The following is an 18655-nucleotide window of genomic DNA, read 5'->3' as shown; positions in this document are numbered from 1 at the left end:
CCACAAAAGTGAAGATAGTACCTCACTACAAGAAGTCGGTACGCATCACCTTCAGCCCCTACTCTCTAGGATTAGCCAACAATGAGAATAGCAAATGGCGCAAAGTAAGGGCTCTGTAGTTAATAAAGGATTGGGTATAATGCAAGTTATGTAGCAATTGCCTAGGTCCAGAAGGGGCGTTTTTATTGCCACCCTCCAACACCTAGACTTTCAGCCCAAAACCTTCACTGGGTAGATGCATTAACCCCTCTTTTGGAAACATATCCCAGGTTTTCAAGTTTTTTTGTCATTTTGGAGACTAGATAAAGTAGACACGAATCCCAGAAGAACACAGTTAAACAATAAAAGGTTTACAGGGGAGGACGGAGACCATTCCAGCCCTCCCCCTTGTCGTATCCGCATCCTCCTAGTTCTTTGCCTTCTTCTCTCTCTCCGTAATGTCAACGTAGACATGTCCCAGAGGGCCAGCCTCTGGGCTCCATCCCCCATGCACGACTCTATACTTTTCATTTTGATCAAGTGTTTCGACCAAATTGAGATAATCTCCTCCACGATTCTCCCAATGAAGCTCACAAATCTTATCATTGCCATGAAAAAGGTCAAGACGGCCTTCACTGCCCCGGCGGCTCTGGGCACCGATTTCACCGACTCCACCGCCGGAGATCTTCATCTCGTCGACCTCTTCTTCGGTCAGGGATCTGCGGCGATTTTCGGGGTTGTAGAACTCCCCGCTGCTTGTTGTTAGTAGAGGTGGTATGAATAACCTGGGGAGGTATATGATGTACCCTTCAATCACAGTGTGGTGCACTGAGACCTCATCTTTCAGATGGTCCCGGATGTGGAAGGACACCCATTGGGAGTTGTAGTTGTTGAAATCGTTCAAAGTATCGTTCATTGTGATGTTAAGTGGTTTGTTAAGTTATGAGGGGGTTTATGTAACCTTAGGAAAGGTGAAAGATCTCGTGAAGATGGGCGTGAATCGTGAATTATATAGGAATTTACCCCGCATTCCGAAAGTTGCGGGGATTGCCTGACTGCGTGTCGTGTGATGACTCGACGATGTCATCTATCAGGCCATTTTCCAATGGGATGCTCTGGTCATACCGGGGTCTGTCTCGTGATGTCTCGTGATGTCATTGGCCAATAAGAGGACTATCCGTGGAACCCGTCTGATTTGGCTTTCGTTGATTTTGCGGGGACTTTTATTCCCGTCTTTGCTCTTCACCTTACGCTTTATTCTTGTATATTCACGTTCGTTCTGGGGTCAATAGGGTAGCTTATCTTTAGTGTCGTTGGTTGCCAAATGCATCACGTGATTTACCCAGGTCTGCTGATTGCCTCCCTGGATTGCCCGCCGATAATTTACTTTTACTGTTAAGGTTTCTTTCAATGAAGTTTATACCACATACGACCATAGGGTGTGGAGAACAGGGCTTCCCGTCCGCTCAGCCGTACTTAAGCCACACGCCGGCAGGTTAGTAGTTGGGTGGGTGACCACCAGCGAATCCCTGCTGTTGTATGTTTTTTTTTAGATCATTTTTATTGATGACTTTAGTAATAAGGCTTTTTTTGACTGGTGCAAATGAGATCCATAAAAGCCTAGAATCAATGAGACTTCTAAGTGCCTGCATTGTAACTAAGAATGCATCCTGACATGACATGCAGACGATCAGGCGTAAGTTATATATCGAATCTGAGGACCTGTGAAATTGGCGCCGAAAATGACCACTTTGAAGGCCAGAAACGGCCGACTTTCCACTCGTAACCTCGAGACGGCGAGCCGCCGCTTGACATCCCACCGCCCAGCACTACCACTATTTTGCACCTGCTTAACACTGTTAGTCATCCTCCAGTCCTCGCGCCTCTATGTTGGCGCTCGACTTCAACAAGTGCTCCCCCAATTCCAATCGTGACCAAATCGACGCCAAAAATGGCTCCCCTCTGCAGCCAAATACAGGCGCCCCCCTTCTCACCTAGCCTAGTCGAGCGCCTATGAGATGCTTCGTCCGCCGTCTCTTCCCTGTGTCTTATCACTTTCCCATTCTCTCCTCATTCCAACTCCCACTGCCCCAGTTGACCTTGGTATTATTACTTCTCAAGTCTTCTTAGACAGAATTCAAATTCTAGCCTTTATATCCGACCTTTTTCCATAGCACCTACGTCCGTACTCCAGCCCGGGTGATAAGCACCCAGTACTGGACCGATCCTATAAACGGTATTTTATGAAAGGCCATTTACGGTCAAGTCAAGTTCGGATTTGTATGGGGGCCCCAATAGTCAACTAATTGAATTACCAGGTTATATAGGTTTTGTTCTTGCATTCAGATGAAGTATTGCCATCACCTTCTCCCCGCCCCGAAGATTTGCTACCCCTGCCTTGGCCACGTCCTCTGTGATATCGATATCAGCTCCGCGCTTGTCGAGGAGAAGTGCCATCAACTTCTCGCTAAAGTCCGTAGCGACTGTGGTCACAAGGTCCCGTAATGGCGCCTTTTCCATCCACTTTCGGAGAAGCTCCAATATTTTCTGATGGCCCTTGGCTTCGGCGCAGGTAAAGGCTGTCATTCCTTCCCCATCCTGTCATTCTACCTTTGCACCCCATTTAAGTAACAGCCGCACCATTTCTATATCTCCGTTGCACACCGCAATTGACAGCAGGGATTGCCCGTTTTCCGCAGTGACGCTCACGTCCGCCTTGTGCAACAAAAGCTGCTCAGCCACTCAGATGTGAATTTGAGGATTGTACATCTTCACATTATTGGCGGGGGTATATCGCTGCATTGACACAATATCGTTGGGTTTTACAGTGGTGCGTGGAAATGCCTCTCGCAATAGGAACTGTTCATCCGCCTGTATATGATTTCGAGGCACGCTGTCGCGCTCCTCATGATTGCCAGACTGTTTTTGCTGGTGGTGGTTTATGATAGCCAGCGCAAGTGGAGTCTGGCTGTTCTTATTCTGGACTCCGATGTCGGCTCCCTTCGCCAGAAGTGTTATCACAGCTTGATACTAGCCTTCATAGGCGGCTTTTCCAAGAGGCATAAAGAGCAAGTTATCCCAGGTCTCGATTCTGGCTCCATGATTGAGCAAATTTTTGACAAGGGCGTCAGAATTAAGCATAGCCGCCAAGGCAAGCGCAGTAAATCCCTTTTTATCCTTGTGCTCGATGTTTGCTCCACGCCGGAACAAAATTTTACGCAAAGACTCTGTAGTATAATGAAACTTCAACTCCACCTCCAGTTTCTCGCTGCAAGCGATCAGGAGAGGAGTTCAATTTTGGCATTGTCCTGGTGTACGTTGTGGTTAATGCCGTGGAGGCTTTGGGTGTTTATTGGCTTGTTCGGGTGCCGAAGAGAGGAGGAGGGCTGGCGAATCGGAAGCAAGAAGAGGGAGGGAACCGACATCGCACAAGTCTTGCCTAAGACAACAAAGGCATATGCGGCGCACAATGAACTGTGGTTCATGTGCGTATAGACCGCCCGAGGTTTACAACCCTGCCGACAGGAGCTACCACATAGACGCTCAGCACCCGCCCACGTGTAGACTGCATGACAAGTAGACTGACGGTACGAGTGAACGAACTTCCAAGGCTCGGGCGCGACCAAGTATACCAATGATCATAAGTAGAAAGATAAAATCAGCAGGGAGTTGGCGGAAGGAAGAGAAAAGGAATTCTTGTGCAATGCGATAGTCTTTTGCGATCGACCAGCATGATATCCCGCTTTCATAACATGAGCTCGTTGGCTTGTTGGCTTGGGTATGGTTCGGAGCTCCATCAAATGCGGCATGTCCAGATCATCTGAACAGTCATTCCTTCCTCTCTCTTAGCTTTGAATTGCCACTTGGACATATTTGGCCCAGAAAAACAAAATTCACTTCTTAGATACGTCCTCCAACGTCATGGCATTACATAGCCTCCTCGGTTCTAAAACTTTTGATGTATCGGATATCCAACAGTGATGACGGTACGAAACTTGATCAAGAGAGAAAGCTATTGTGAGCTTTACTCCGACGTGAGATGCAATTTCACTGTCTTATCTCCGGAATCACGCCAGCCGCATCCATGTGGGTCTTATTTCGACGAACCGTGCAGTGGCGAGTCGCTAATACTTCTGTCAAATGTTAACCTGGGACGAGACTTTATGGATTAGCGCCGCTCTTGGCTCGCATCTAAATTAATCTCTTTGGAAGGCAATTTCGTCTTCTCATATTCTACGGAAGCAAGGCTCGCATTGTGTTTCCATTTTCGTTCGTGCCATCCATCGGTGGGACCCACTGTATGTAGAATGCGGTTCGGCACGCAGGATCTCCACCCCTCGAGCATTCCATGGATGTTAACCAGCAGCATGACCTCATGAGCGGAATCATGTTAAGCAATGTTCAAGATTTTCGCTTGTTCTGCAATAAAAATGGAATCTACTATCGATTTATTTAGGGTTAGAAGCATGTGCTTGGCTTAGTGAATGTATAGCTGAGTTTTGGGAAATACGTTGTTAACATTTGCTGAAAACAATAGACAATGGATTACCAAATATGCGCCAGTTTCGTTTCATCAGCTATTTCCTTATCTGGAGAAACTCAAATCCATATTCCATGGTTGCAGAGAACGTGTCGATGGACGCCGTTCGGACTTTCCGATACTATCTTGAGCAATCGGAGGTCGTGCACTTCACGTACCCCACACCAATACATACATTGCATGCCGTTTTTTGCTAGCATAACAAGACATCGAGGGTTTTGAAACTGCGTGTCTATACATGCCAATTTAAGAAAATACCGCCCGCGCTTCTAATTGTCAAATTCGATTCAACTGAACAGCGTCCAGATCCTCGGGGCCCTCAAAATTTACTCGGGGGGCCGTCATCCTCGGTAGAAGGTTGAATATCGTTGGCCATAGTTCATTTCGCCCCATCCACACATCTTCCGTCTGTTGAAACTTTACACATGACACAACCGTTTTCAGAGGTCCGCACAATCCACGCAAAGCGCCGCGGCATGGACTAAAAACGCCATTGTCATTGGCGAAGGGAATTATCCTCCCATGGATAATGAGAGCATCACTACCTGCCGGCTGGGTATCTTTTAAGTATGTCAGCTCATGCTGACGTCGTGGACTTTCAATCAGAAACAGCAAAAGCGCCGTGGACAAGAGACGAAGAAGACGGGACATGATGAAGTATAAGAGCGGGTAACTCCTTCTTTGATCAAGGAGTTTAACGTACTTCTAGCTGTATTGAATTATTCGAATATCTTCTCATGATTTAATACTACAAACGACTCAAGCAAAGTATGGCATCTTCTATCCAACATGGCGTGTCTCATCTGGCCTCCACTTCTCTTCTCGGTCTGCGACGGACTTCAGACATGTTGGAGCAACATGCAGTTGTGTCTGGAGCTGGAGCCAACAACTTCAGTCACTCGTACCAGCATAGCACAAGGACATCTAATGGAGGGGATGCCACACTTGCTGACGTAGTTCACTCGCTTGCACGTCGAGATAGTGACGATATTGGGGCCTCTAGGGTGTCCGATATTGACTATACTAGCCTGCTTGAGTGGATTCGGTGTGAGAGAATGAAAAAGCTCCCGCCAGAGGGGAGCAGCTACGACAAGGCTTTGGTATGGGCAGCCTTGTTCGTCGAGCGTGTGCACTCGTTCGATTTAGGGATCGAGCAGTTTGCGGGTGACAGCCATCTTGCTGCCCAGTTATCTTACTGCTACTGCGCGAGCCTGCTCGAGGTACGCCAACTATTTTCAATTCTATCAAATATTTTACTTACTGCGGTGCAGTTGGGAGAACAAAATGCCCCCGCTCTTATGGACCTGTTTGGCTTCTTCTATCGTTGCTCAGCTGGTCTGGGCAACCTGCTGGATCGTGCTGAGCTCTTTGTGGTTTCTTCGGATATCAAGGATCAACTCATCCTCGCGTTAGCCGATCTGGTCACCCTCGTTGTCTGTGTGGCCACGCACTTCCACCGATCGCTACTTGCCTCACAATCAGTCTCAATCGATATTTATAGCACTTTCCCCGGTCCAATCGATAGTTTTCGTGGTCGTTGCGAGCAAGTTTCAGAGCTCATGTGGCGTCATCAATTGACACGAGAAGGTCTTGATGGCAGTAAAGGTAGATTTGCTCACAACTTTCTTATTGTCTAAATCATTGTAGCATATGCTGATTCAATGCAGCTGTCGGAATAAATACCCTCAAAGAGTGGTTGCAGCCCGAAGACCCAGTTCTCGCTAATGCCACCGACCCGATGGCTTCTTCAGCTCAAGAACGCGAGGAAGCCACCTGCCTGTGGGTGAAGCCATACCTGACGAGATTTTTGAAAGGCGAACAGCAAGTGCTCTCCATCACCGGCAAGCCTGGTTCCGGCAAGTCGGTCCTGACGACCGTCATCAATGATCATCTACAGCATCCTATCGGAGGGAGAAGATACACGTCCATCCTAGCACCCATCAGTAAGCATTGATGTCTACTTCCTCAACCCCATGCAGCTCCATTAACCTGTTACAATAGATGGCCGGATTCCCGCGAACACAACCCCGTGCGCCGTGGCCAAGACTATCTTGTCACAGATGTTTAGTAAGCGCATCGGCAACTTGCAGCTGTACCAGATCTTGGCCAGCACCTATGATCAGAGCCAGCAGTGTGTGGACGAAGGCAATTACGACGATCTACTATGGAGTGCTCTGGCAAATGCCCTGAACGCCAGTATTGCGGGCGCCAAGGAGCTCGTTTTGGTCGTCGATGGCGTGGAAGAGGCAAGCTGCGGAGAGAAAGCTCTATCGCGCCGACTCCACGAAGCTACATCCAAAGCCCCTGCCGTGAAGCTGGTTGTACTCGCATCACAAAAGATGGACTTGATTGCCTCTCAGACAACAGTTGGAATTTCATCGGAGCTCACTTTCGACGATGTCGCTGCCGTAACTCGCAAAATTATATGCCAGAGCCACGCGTTCAATGTGATGTCCGACGAGGACCAGGAAGTGACGGTCACTCGCATCACGGAGGCCTCTGAAAGCTCTTTCTTGTGGGCAAAATTGACTGCCAAACGGTTGCGCGATGAACACCCACCAAATGAGCCTGCGCTCTCCAAATCCCTAGATAGCATTGTCCGAGCGGGATACACAATCAACGATCTCGTTGCGCACACCCTGCATTCCAAGCTGGATGAGGGGACGAAAAAGGTCTTAGTCTGGCTGGCCACTGCAGATCGCCCTCTCACCCAGCAGGAACTGGCTGCTCTTCTCTCCATCCAGCTCGAGAAGGCGGCCGTCGCTGGGAACTGTGACATCGACTTCCATCCCCTACTAAAGCCGGTTGCCTCGCTTGTCTTCTTCCATAACCACCTGATCTATCTGAGGCATGGGCAGATACGCACTGCAATTCTGGACACTTTCTCTAAAGGCAAATTCTTGCCAGCAATCAAGAACAGGGATGCAGACTTTGCGCAACGACTTCTGTTGTACACGAAGCAATGTGTGACGGAAAGTCAAGATCCATCCCTTACCCCACTGGATGAGCGACTGACGGAGCACCTGCTGGAGAAACATCCTCTCCTGGATTTCGCGATTCGCTACTGGACTGCTTATGTCAAGACCGCGTTCGCATGCACCAGCGCTCAAGAGATCACGACGGCTAGCAAGAACCTGCGATCTGTCTGGCCAACTAGTCCCACCTTGCCGCTTTTGGAGATGAACGTGTGGGCGAGCAAGGCAACTCCGTCGCTCCGGTTAATTTACGGGATTCAGACACGCCTTTACCGCCAAATCTTGAATACCGATCACCCCGCCACTCTGCAGGCCATCCTGTCCCAGGCAATCTTCTACCGAAAGATTCAGACCACATTGCCTGCTGAGAGCAGTCAGATCTTCTACAATGCGGCAAAAGTCAGTCAAACAATGCTGTCCATCCGGCACCTCATCACCATGGAAATGGCCCAATTCTTCCTGGAATCCACCGCAGATCAAATTACCGAGTCCAAGACGGAGGTTATGATGCGAAGAGTTGAGGTGCTCCAGCTTCTGATAGAATGCTATAAGGCCCATTATGGTGCGACGAACGTCATGGTCACTTCCACGTTGACTCAGTTATCCGAGCATTACAGTCTCATAAAGGAAGAGAGCAAAGCCCAGGAGATCACCGTCTTGCTTCAGGGGTCTATCACCGTGGGGACTAAGAAGCGGAGCGGATCTCGGCAGATGGACGACTCGTTGCTGGTCCAACTACACGGCCGCAAGGATACGACAACAGAGGCAGGAACCACCTTAGCTTTGGATGGAGAGGAAGCTGATGAACTGATTACCTGGTCTTTTGACTCGGAGACTTCCTTGGCCAATGTCGAAAAATACATGTCAGCTGGTCGGATAGAAGAGGCCGAGCGCACGTATGTGGAGCTATGGCAGCAGGCTAGCCAGGAATATCGGCTGAGCCACTCCCCTGAGCAGAAGGTTTTGATGCTGCGTGCCGTCCTCGCGTACGCCCAATTCCTCAAAAGTGAAAAGAGAGAAAACGAAGCGGCTTCAGTCCTTGCCGGATTTTGGGGAGAGCATGAGCAGACCATCTCCAGTGCAGAGGTCTTGGTATCTAACTTCATGCAGCTTGGACAGTTGATGAAATCCGTCGGGTTGTCCGTGGTGGCACTCGATGTCTTCAAGCACTGCGCACAGAGTACCAGTAGCCAGAGCGCTATTTACAAGGAGCTACAACATAACATCCAGTCCACATCCCAGGAAATTGTGCGGATGGCCGCCAGCTCATCGTCTAAATCATCGTCATCTATTGTGACCGAGTCGAGCCTCAAAGAAATGGTATATAACTTGTCCACCGTTGATCAGGTGTCCACCACAGCAACCACCACGCTAGTTGAGATGTACATGTCCCAGCACAGGTGGCAAGATGCAACGAGCATGCTGAAACGAGTATTGCGAGGTGTTTGGCCTGCGTTGTTTGCGCCCTCGCTTGAAGACGTGGCTATACCATCAGCCCATGTTGAGTATTGCTTTGAGCTTGCGGAGTGTCTAGCCAGTTGCTACCGCTCCCGCCGTCGCCCGATCAAGGAAGAGGATATTCGGGTTCGGCTTTATCGTGCAGCTAGACGCGATCGACCGGTAAGTGGAGATCGACTCTTGGAGCAAGTCACAACGAGCCTCCTTCGTCTATACGAGCGTACCTCCCAGACCGACAAGGTTATCAGCATTCACCAGGATATGTTGCATGATTATACCGAGCGATTTGGCAAAGAGCATCCTACTGTGATTCAGAAACTTTGGACGTTGGCCGAGATGACACGACCGCTTCCCATCGCAGTAGATTATTATCGTCAGATCGTCCAGTGCTTGAACAAGGGGTCGGAAACCTGCCACCCAGATGCGTTCGAGCCACTCCTGATCGTGGCGACCGAACTTCTGAAACAATGTCGGTATGCGGAGGCGCTGAAGCCGTGCCGGGTACTGTTCACCACCCTGCAGAGCCCAAAGACCAGCCCGAAATTACGAGATCCAGGGTTCGTCCAGACCATTTATGAGCGCTATTTGCACTGTTTGCGTGAGGCTCATAGCGACACCTCTACAATCCACGATGTGACGGTGCAATATCGCAAAGCGTGCATCAGCATCTTCGGCGTCAGCTCCTCGATCACTATCCAGGCGACCAAGACGCTGGCCAATATCTGTCAGGAATCCAAGCAATATGAAGCGGAAGCGATCCAGCTCTACGAAGAGCTCTTGCAGATGAAATCCAGCGAAGTCGAGGTCGACCGCCAAGACATCCGCGATAATCTGGATGCGATCTACGAACAGCAAAATGTCTCGTTGACCGCGTCGAAAGTGGAAACCATGACCGCTAAAGAGCTTCAGAAAGTGGTGTCTATCCGCACCCAACGCCTGACCTGTATCCGCTCCAGCTACGGATGGGCCCACGAGGAGGCCCTTTCTCAGATGGAAGAGATCGTCTCGTTGCGCACTAAACAGGGGGAGTCGCAGGCTGTTATCTCAATGCTACAGGAAGCAACAACTCAGGTGCTATCGACCGAGACGTCCTCTGTCAAGCTAGCGGCGGCAGCCAAGAGCATTGCATCTAGCTACATCGCAGCCGGTCAGGTGCAGCGAGCCAAGGAGCTCTCTCACGATATCTACAGCCAGATAATCACCAAAAATACCAGCAATACCAGTTCCTTTGGTTTTAAACAGAGTTCGCGCCAGCGACTTGGCCTCATTTTCCTGGCCCAGCTCGAACACAGCCTTCAGGAATTCGAGGATTCCTCGGTAACGTTGAACGAGATCTACGCCGCCCTCACTACGGAATATATGTACTTTGAGCAGTTCCGCAATGTCCTCGAGGCAGAATCCTGGAACCTCCAGAAGACAGCGACTACGGTGGCTCGCCTGCACGCATTCTTGCTCAGTCGCGGTCGTCAGTTTGCCGCCGATAAAGTTGTGGATCAGTACACCAGCTTCTTCTTGAAGACCCAGGGCTCCAGCCTGCAGATTGATCTTCACCAGGCCAAGGTCTTTATCGAAACAGTCCTAGGTTATTTTAACACCCATACTTCGCGCGACTTCGGGCGTTCAGTGGCCATCGCCGCTTACAACCGAGTAGCCTATCTGCTCGATTCTGAGGATCACCAGTCTGCCTGCCACCTTGCAATGGCGTCGTTGAAATATATCGATGCTCACAAAGGCTTTTCGTCCCAGGCAATACTCAAACTGGTATTCAAGCTGGGTCTTCTTCTCGCTGGCCGAAAAACTGACATTGGCCCAACCACTTCGGTCAAGAAGTACATGGATAGAACGTCGGCAACAATCTTGCATGATACGCTGGCATACTTCAAGTCACACAACTTCGAGCTCGCACAGCTGGATTTGGCGCACGTCAATAGCCTGATCAAGGCTCTAGACGAGCAGCATGACTACCAAACCTTAGCCTGGGTCCTCACTTCCCTCTGGGAAAGTCGGGATACTCATGCCCTGTCCCAGCCCCAGCATGCGTATACCCTTGCTCTCGGTCGCATGCTGGTCATCACCCGATATCTCATTGGTGACTACACTGCATCCGTCCGGCTCGCAGAGGATCTTGTGTACAATTGCGCTCGTGTTCATGGACCCCGACACCCGAGTACCGTTGAGATGACAGTCCTGTTATCGCAGATGTACACCAGTGTCGCTCAAGGCTACCAGAGCCAGACAAGCCGCCGCGAGCTGGCCTATCGTTATTACCGTAAAGCAGCCGCGCTGCATGAGAATGCCCTACGCGTATTCATCGACCCTTCCTCGGCGGCTTCGACCGAGATGGACGTGGAGGTCATCTCCGGTATGTCCTCGCCCTCGTCTACCTCCAGTCCAGGTGAGAACGCGGAAGAAGGAAAACATGTTCGGCAACACTTGCATATGCTCAAACTTGCTGTCGAGCGCCTAGGGGATTGGCCAAAGGAGTATTCTGAATATGAACGACTTAGCAATGATCTGTTCCGCACATTTGCGAATGATCTTGAGGGAGTGGATGGTGTCGATAAGTGGAATTTGCAGTCGTTCGGGGCTGGCAAGGCTGAAGCCAGCGACGACCTCCTCTCGTTTGCCCACGAGCACCTGGCAATTGCTGTTTGACGACGATACAATACGTTGAAAAGAAGTCATATACTTTCACTTTCTGTTTTGTGATCTTGCTGTTCTAAAGTTCACGACAAATTGGAATACATGCTTTTCTTTTGTAATACAGTCATCGCCGCCCGACTTTTTGTTCTTAGGGAAGAACGTAGGCGAGGTAAGATGTACGTCGAAATACAGTTGGATGTCCATCGACACGATGGCATTACTGTGTCTCGACAGATGGCGCTCAGGACCAAATTTGTCGGATTCAAAAGGCATATTTTTAGCGCGGGTGTTGGACCTTGGTTCCGTAGTCGATTTTGTAGACAAAGTATCATTCGTCAGATTTGCATACTTTGTTTGGCCTGTGTTTAGGTTCAGCATTGACACTAGATTTCAGAATATGGAAAAATACCAATTAGGTCCAGTGTTGGTCATTAAGCATTCCGACAGTCTCTTCAACCTCCTTCTTGGGGTTTCTTATGAGTCGGCTAATGCTCTAGGGAGAGGCGATCTTATGTTATACTTGTTCGCAGTGAATGGGATTCTGCCCCTCTTCACCGCATCCCTTGCCTCAGCCTCCATGATAGTGTCAATACGAATACCGCGGTGGACCGGAGATATAATTATCCTTCATGTTTATTACTTATGTAATCTAGAATCCCCCTATAAATTGGCAGAATCAGGGGTAATACAAGAACAGAGCTTTTGATATCGTTGATTGGTTGCATATAAAACATTCCGACAGATAGATCTAGTTCCATAGCTTCCATCTCTAGAATCTACATCTCTCTCTTTTCCTCCTTCCTTCTTCATAATAATATTGCCTATATCCTGTCCTAGCTCCAGGCGCATCATCTAGCGCCCGTGAAATTGTCTGGATCCAATCCAAGTGTTGGTCCTATACCAAATATTCGAATTCTAATCGTGTTCAACAGAGGGGTCGTGGTCTGCGCAAAAGAGAGAAACTTGAATAGCTTAGCCAACTCTAGCTGTCTCCCATTTGAAAGTCTTCTCAAGGCGTAAGTTGAATGATAAGCTTTCTCGATGGTTAGCGGTAGAAGCTCAGACATAGGTGACGCATTATCATAGGTCCATCCGAATAACATAATTGCAAGCAGCTCTGAGATTTGAAGAAATGGGAACCACTCCAATAATCCTATGGTTTGAAGATCTCTGGTGGTCTTTCGTTGTTCCGTTGCAATGTGCCCCACCAAGTAGGCCAAAAAAAGTGGACAAAGCCCCGTGCAGATTGAAAGAGACTCAACTGTTTCTCTTACGCTCATCCGCCTCTCAAAAGTGATGCCTTGATTTTTGAGAGGAGGTCAATATCTAGAGATGAGTAGACGAGACCTAGGTGGAGACTCTCCAGTGAAGACTAATGTGACAAAAGCGACAATTAGACAGATGGAATTCAAAGTCGAGATGACTCAGATGATCCATTCGGGTGATTTAAACGGCCTTTCTTGAAAAACTGATATACCTAACTATATAAATTTCACAGTCCAAAAGTAAAAGGCAACCTTCACCCTGCGGATGTGAGGTTGAAATCGGGATGCGGCGGATGTCAAGGGGCATTCGAGTCACGTGAGTAGAGTGGTCGATAGCCCCGGATCCTATAAACCTGACCATTATGTCAAAAATGGTATGAAAAAAAAGTAATGTTTCTAGCATTAAGTACAAACTTCAGTGCGAATTGATACCGTCTTGAAGCACGGAGGCTATTGAGCTACCCATGGAATTACAGCCTAAATTGATAGGTTTTGAGGCATGTCTCAGCCCCTGAATGGCGAGTGGATCGTGGCTTGCACAACCTGGCTGCCTAGGACGAGAAAGGAACTAAGCGCCCTAACAAGGCCGAGTTGTCGGGCCTGGATTCAATCACCGCTCGACAGCTCGGGGTTAAAAGGGACATCTCCTGTCAAGTGGTGTGGGGCCAAAGAAATTGAGGACTGACTTGAAATTAGAAAGACCTTTCAAAGAGTGCATCGAAGGCCTACGGTATGCCCGATGATGATTCCTGCTTCCGTTTTTTGTGAGAGTGTCTTCGTCGGAAGATGATCCGCGATGATTTGTCTGGCCGAAACATATTTCCCATGCGCTCATATTCCTGTGCCAGGGCTATTGACGGCGCCACAGATCCGAGAATCTCCATAGCGCGGATCATGACAATGCATCTGCGCTAAGGCAAGCTGGGCTGCATCTTTGCCATACAGATTCATATCTGATTTCGTCTCAACAGGATCAGGAGGCTTCGATCAGAAATACGGAAATGCTTGGTTGAGCTTGGTGGATTGCCCCACTAATCGCATTCGTTCGGACGAATGCTTCGACTCTCCACCAAATGATGCCGGCGCTAGCGTCGATGAACACGCATGCTTCTGACGCTATATTTAAAAAGAATCCCCATCGCGCTAAATGGCGCACCCGCTGGTTTCCGTCGCTTTTCACAATGACTACGTGTGCTCCTGACGTTATATAAAACTCCTTTTCGCCCAGAATGGGGCGCCCGCTGGCTTCCGTCGCTTTTCACGAATTTCTCAGGGCTGTCAGTCCCTAATGGCCTCCCCTGACTCCTACAATAAAAAACGTGTACAACAAATTTGATCTCCACCTTATCTTCCCACGGACCTCTGTCCTCGTCCGTCCCACTTTTCACCGCCTGAAGCTCAATTTACCGTCACGATGCATGTGCCAGGCGTCTGGTCTCTGTGGAAGGGCCTGCTACTCACACTGCTTCTGTCTAACAGCGTGAATGCTATTGATATTGATGTCACCGATGAGGGTATGTGAGATCGACCTTGTTCTTCGATTCCAGATGCCGGCGTGCCGTGTTAGGAGATTGGTGACGCTGGTGGGCTGACCTCTCGGCAATCGCATTGTAGATTCCCTCAAAGATGCCGCCAGTACGAGCGTCTATGCGATGATGACATACTATAAGGGCAATGAAACCGGTCATATCCCTGGAGCCTTTGCATCGAAATGGTGGGAGGGAGCCGCACTTTTCTTGGCCCTGCTACACTATTGGCATTTTACCGGCGACACCACCTATAATGAACAATTGAGTGTGGGAATGGAGTGGCAAGCAGGAGACTGTGATTATATGCCCAGCAATTACAGTTCTTACCTGGTAAGATATCCACCTGCCTTTTGATAATGCTTCTATTTTGCTAACGGGCGCTTACAGGGAAATGACGATCAAATGTTCTGGGGCTTGGCAGCTATGACTGCCGCTGAGCTGCAATTCGCAGACTCTACCGTGGGCGAAGGATACTCATGGCTGGCGCTTGCTCAGGGTGTTTTCAACACACAGGTCGCCCGGTGGGATACCACAAAGTGTGGTGGTGGAATGCGCTGGCAGATTTGGAGTTGGGAGTCAGGTTATACGATGAAAAACGCGATCTCTAACGGCGGCTTATTCCAACTCTCCGCGCGCCTCTATCGCTATACTGGCTCAGAAACCTATGGCAAATGGGCTCGCAAAATCTGGGATTGGTCGGTGAGCTCACCTCTCCTGAGCAACTCGACTTGGAACGTGGCCGATTCGACTGAGATGTCGGACGATTGTACCACCCAAGGAAATACTCAGTGGTCCTATAACTATGGCACATACCTGATGGGTGCTACCTATATGTATAACTATGTAAGTGAGATCCATTCTTCTGTTGCTATCATGCTTTGCATTATCCTTGAACCACCCTTCACCCTTCTTTTGAGCATTATTACTGGCCGTCAAGATCACTAACCCGGGTGTGCGCTACCAGACAAATGGAACCGAGCAAGCGACATGGAAAACGGCGGTCAGTGGCCTATTGAACCAGACATTGGACAAATTTGCCCCGAATAGCAATGGCGGGATTTTGGAGGAGATAGTATGTGAACCATCAGAGGTTTGCAACAACAACGAAATCCTTTTCAAGGGTCTTGTATCTGGGTGGCTCTCTTTCACCGCTCTGCTGGCGCCCTTCACTTTTGACACCATCTTGCCCAAGCTACAAACCTCAGCGCAGGCTGCTGCGAAGTCTTGCACAGGTCATGACAACAATACTTGCGGTGTCCGCTGGTACAAGTCTGTATACGATGGATGGATTGGCATGGAGGAGCAGATCAGTGCCACCAATATCTTTGTCGCTAACTTGATCAACTTCGAAACTTCTGCCCCAGTCACGTCGACAACCGGCGGCAACAGTACTAGCAATCCTACAGCTGGTACAAACGATACGGACAGCAGCACTAACACTCTCTCAACAATCACTACTGCTGATAAAGCTGGCGCCGGAATTGTGGCTGTTCTTTTTGTTTTTGGTTGGGTCGGTTTGATGGGTTGGACTGTAATGGGCGGTTAAGCATTCAGCCCCGGCACCCAATAAAATCTTTTGGCGTTTTTTACAAAGGTTGTGACCTGGGTTTTGCAAGGCTTTTACCTACAGGGATGGGTCAGCGTTTGTTTTCTTTGCATATTTTCTTCCCCACAGATATGTCCATGTAGACTATTCATTTGGATCTACTCAACTGATACAACCAGTATGAATTCTCAAATATATTTATCAGAAGGGATGACTGAACAAGGATATATTTTTAAGAGTGATGGAATAGTGCTACGGGAGAAGTAGGCTATTTAGGCTACAAACAAGATTAATATGAAACTTGACGTCTACGACCGCTTTCACCTTCCATGTCGGACAATACCGAAGAGCTTTTGCAAACCCCAATCACATGTGGTGCTAAGCTGTATCTGATTAACCTCGTACTCAAGGATTCGTCACAAGGCCAAATGGTATAAAAGCAAACCAACAAACGACTACATAATGTGACTGCCGATTTATTGTTGCAGCTCTGATATTAAGACCACCATATTAATGCCATGTGCCTTGCACCTCGGCCTTTGACTTCAGAAATGGGTTTCAGTAGCGCACGCCTCACAGCCGCCGATAGAATTGGCTATTGTAGAATAAGATGTAACGGCATATCATATTGGCAAGCAATCTGTCTAATAGTCCTTTACTCTTTTAAAATAACAAATTAGATTAGACATGCATTCCAGGACTAACATCCTGGTTCTTTTCCCCTGACTTGATATAGTGGGGACAAGAAGGCAACTCTCACCAATAGCATTTGTTTTCCTTTAGCCGTTCGCAGCTGCGCTTCGTGTTCACCATAAGGCTGAGCCCTCATGCTTGGCGACAATATTTCTTCTGTCTCTCATTTAAGATTTTTCTCTCTTTGCTTTAAACGTCTTTTTCACCATTATTCTTGTGCAAAGCCACGCTTAATACTTCGTTAATTTATATAGTCATAAAAAACTGCGACTTATCCCCTCTCATAGCTGTTTTGCATCGTCGTCATATACAAACGACCGCAGTATAGCTTTGGCAACTTCGACGCCATCGTGCTCTAAATGCGCCGTGTCGGCCGCCCGATCCGCATGCACGAGATCTTTGATCCCGCCGCCCTCCACTCTGATCTGGATTTGTCGTTTCACCATGTCCTCGTCGAAGGCTAAATGTGCCTGCGTAGTAAACAGCCGGTTCGGGATGTACAGGCCCTGAACAGCTGTATGCTCACTGTAGCCCCAGCACGCGACCTCGGTGTCCGGGGAGAGCATGTCGGGTCCCGCGGACGCGGCCGTGGGCGGCGAGACGACCTGATCCTGGTGCATCTGATGCAGATAAATGTGTTGCTCACATGCACGGAAGAGGTGCTGGCCGATGGGTGTAAGCGTGATACGACAATGGCCGAGTTCCCAGTCTTGCGAGGGCGCGGGCGCAATAGAGCCGCCGAGGAGGCGGGCGAGCAGCTGGTGGCCGAAGCAAACGCCCAGGAAGTGGAAGTCGGTACGCTTGATCCAGAGAGTCTTGAGAAGTTCCAGCAGCTCCAGGATCCATTCGTTATTCCCGTGAGCATCGTACACGCTCCCCGTGATGAGCAGCCCGTCAAAGCGGTCGAAATCTTTCACGGTTGGAATCCGGCCGCCTTGTTCGGACACGACAAAGACTTGATCCGTCTCTACGCCTAGAGGCGGATTATGGGCACGCCCAGCTTTGGCAAAGTGAGTGTGTATAATTTGGCCAAAGGAGCCGCGCTTCGAGTACGTGTCTGGGTGAGGCTTGTCAGTCTCGAGGACCATAAGGCGTATGACAGGCGCCAATTGCGTCGGATTGTAGGTCTGATCCATGCTGTGAGCGTGTTTGCTCGTATATTCTTTGTGGTAGATAATCGAGCAAACTTGTGTTGTGGGATAAGAAGGCGGCTTAAATAAACGTGGCACACCACAGTGTCGCAGCAACGTAATTGCCTTGACCAATGCCAAGTGACTCGGTCTTTTGTAAAAACAGAATGAAGCGACGATCTCCAGGAATTGGCCGTGGGAGACTCTTGGCCTCTGTCATAAGTCAGTTCCGAGTTTCGGGGCCTTGGCGGGATGGGGCATTCTCTATGATCCAGTGGGAATGACGTTATAGTTTACCCGCAACTTTTACCTTCTGGCCGTATCGTAGACCCACGACGGTGTGCCTAGAAATAAGGCAGCCGATCTTGACGCCAAACAGTGCCGCTTTGCAAAGTGCAACCAGCGGAGCGGATAAATCAGTCGTCTGACTGGCTGCAGCGGCGGAGCGGTCCGTGCGTGTATCCGCGATAGCCGGGAGAGGAAGCAATAGGAAGCCGAGAGGACGGCGCTTGCTAAAATGGCCTACCAAGTTGCTTCTAAAGTTGTATGAGTACTTGTCGAAGCCGTATGCGGCGACCATGATACAAATTCGCTCAATGCGGATTGCATTAAAGCACTTCTTGTATAAGATCAATGCTGTGGTTTCCGGTAAATGCACTTACGGTGAGGGGCTAAACTAACTACACCTAGTCCGCAGCACAATCCAGGGTAGAGCTATGAGAGAATATTATAGGCATATTGTGAATTTTCGTCCTTAGTTTTACCATTCTCGCGAGGCAAACGGGAGTGTATGAAAAGACAACAGCGAGATGCTTTCGCCGCCAAAGGCTGGATGATATGAAGACCCAAACCAAGGGGAAATGAGCTCAGGGCGGTGGGATTGTCATTTCAGATACG

General features: G+C 49.2%; 6 protein-coding genes across 6 annotated transcripts; 3 read left to right on the top strand and 3 right to left on the bottom strand.

Annotated features, from left to right (window-relative positions):
• Positions 1 to 406: 406 nt before the first annotated feature.
• N7443_005654 (aegerolysin family protein) lies at positions 407 to 895 on the bottom strand (the record flags this gene model as incomplete). The annotated part of the gene is made up of 2 exons (XM_056885710.1): positions 407 to 731; positions 786 to 895. 2 exons carry the CDS (start codon positions 893 to 895, stop codon positions 407 to 409), a joined length of 435 nt encoding a protein of 144 aa, XP_056741158.1.
• Positions 896 to 2886: 1991 nt separating this feature from the next.
• N7443_005653 (uncharacterized protein) lies at positions 2887 to 3422 on the top strand (the record flags this gene model as incomplete). Its single annotated transcript, XM_056885709.1, has 2 exons — positions 2887 to 3139; positions 3241 to 3422. 2 exons carry the CDS (start codon positions 2887 to 2889, stop codon positions 3420 to 3422), a joined length of 435 nt encoding a protein of 144 aa, XP_056741157.1.
• A 1867-nt stretch (positions 3423 to 5289) lies between these two features.
• N7443_005652 (uncharacterized protein) lies at positions 5290 to 11607 on the top strand (the record flags this gene model as incomplete). The annotated part of the gene is made up of 4 exons (XM_056885708.1): positions 5290 to 5739; positions 5791 to 6124; positions 6187 to 6462; positions 6521 to 11607. The coding sequence occupies 4 exons, from the start codon at positions 5290 to 5292 to the stop codon at positions 11605 to 11607; spliced, it is 6147 nt and encodes a 2048-aa protein (XP_056741156.1).
• Positions 11608 to 14274: 2667 nt separating this feature from the next.
• On the top strand, positions 14275 to 15935 carry N7443_005651 (glycoside hydrolase family 76 protein; the record flags this gene model as incomplete). The annotated part of the gene is made up of 4 exons (XM_056885707.1): positions 14275 to 14374; positions 14475 to 14719; positions 14777 to 15232; positions 15354 to 15935. The coding sequence occupies 4 exons, from the start codon at positions 14275 to 14277 to the stop codon at positions 15933 to 15935; spliced, it is 1383 nt and encodes a 460-aa protein (XP_056741155.1).
• Positions 15936 to 16909: 974 nt separating this feature from the next.
• Positions 16910 to 17764, bottom strand: N7443_005650 (uncharacterized protein; the record flags this gene model as incomplete). Its single annotated transcript, XM_056885706.1, has 1 exon — positions 16910 to 17764. The coding sequence occupies one exon, from the start codon at positions 17762 to 17764 to the stop codon at positions 16910 to 16912; it is 855 nt and encodes a 284-aa protein (XP_056741154.1).
• A 280-nt stretch (positions 17765 to 18044) lies between these two features.
• On the bottom strand, positions 18045 to 18338 carry N7443_005649 (uncharacterized protein; the record flags this gene model as incomplete). The annotated part of the gene is made up of 1 exon (XM_056885705.1): positions 18045 to 18338. The coding sequence occupies one exon, from the start codon at positions 18336 to 18338 to the stop codon at positions 18045 to 18047; it is 294 nt and encodes a 97-aa protein (XP_056741153.1).
• Between the last annotated feature and the right edge of the window lie 317 nt (positions 18339 to 18655).

This window comes from Penicillium atrosanguineum (assembly GCF_028827265.1).
Source record: "Penicillium atrosanguineum strain IBT 20685 chromosome Unknown utg000004l_segment0_segment0, whole genome shotgun sequence".
Taxonomy (NCBI): domain Eukaryota; kingdom Fungi; phylum Ascomycota; class Eurotiomycetes; order Eurotiales; family Aspergillaceae; genus Penicillium; species Penicillium atrosanguineum.
The sequence above is the reverse complement of the archived record's forward strand: the minus strand, read 5'-3'. Positions and strand labels throughout refer to the sequence as shown.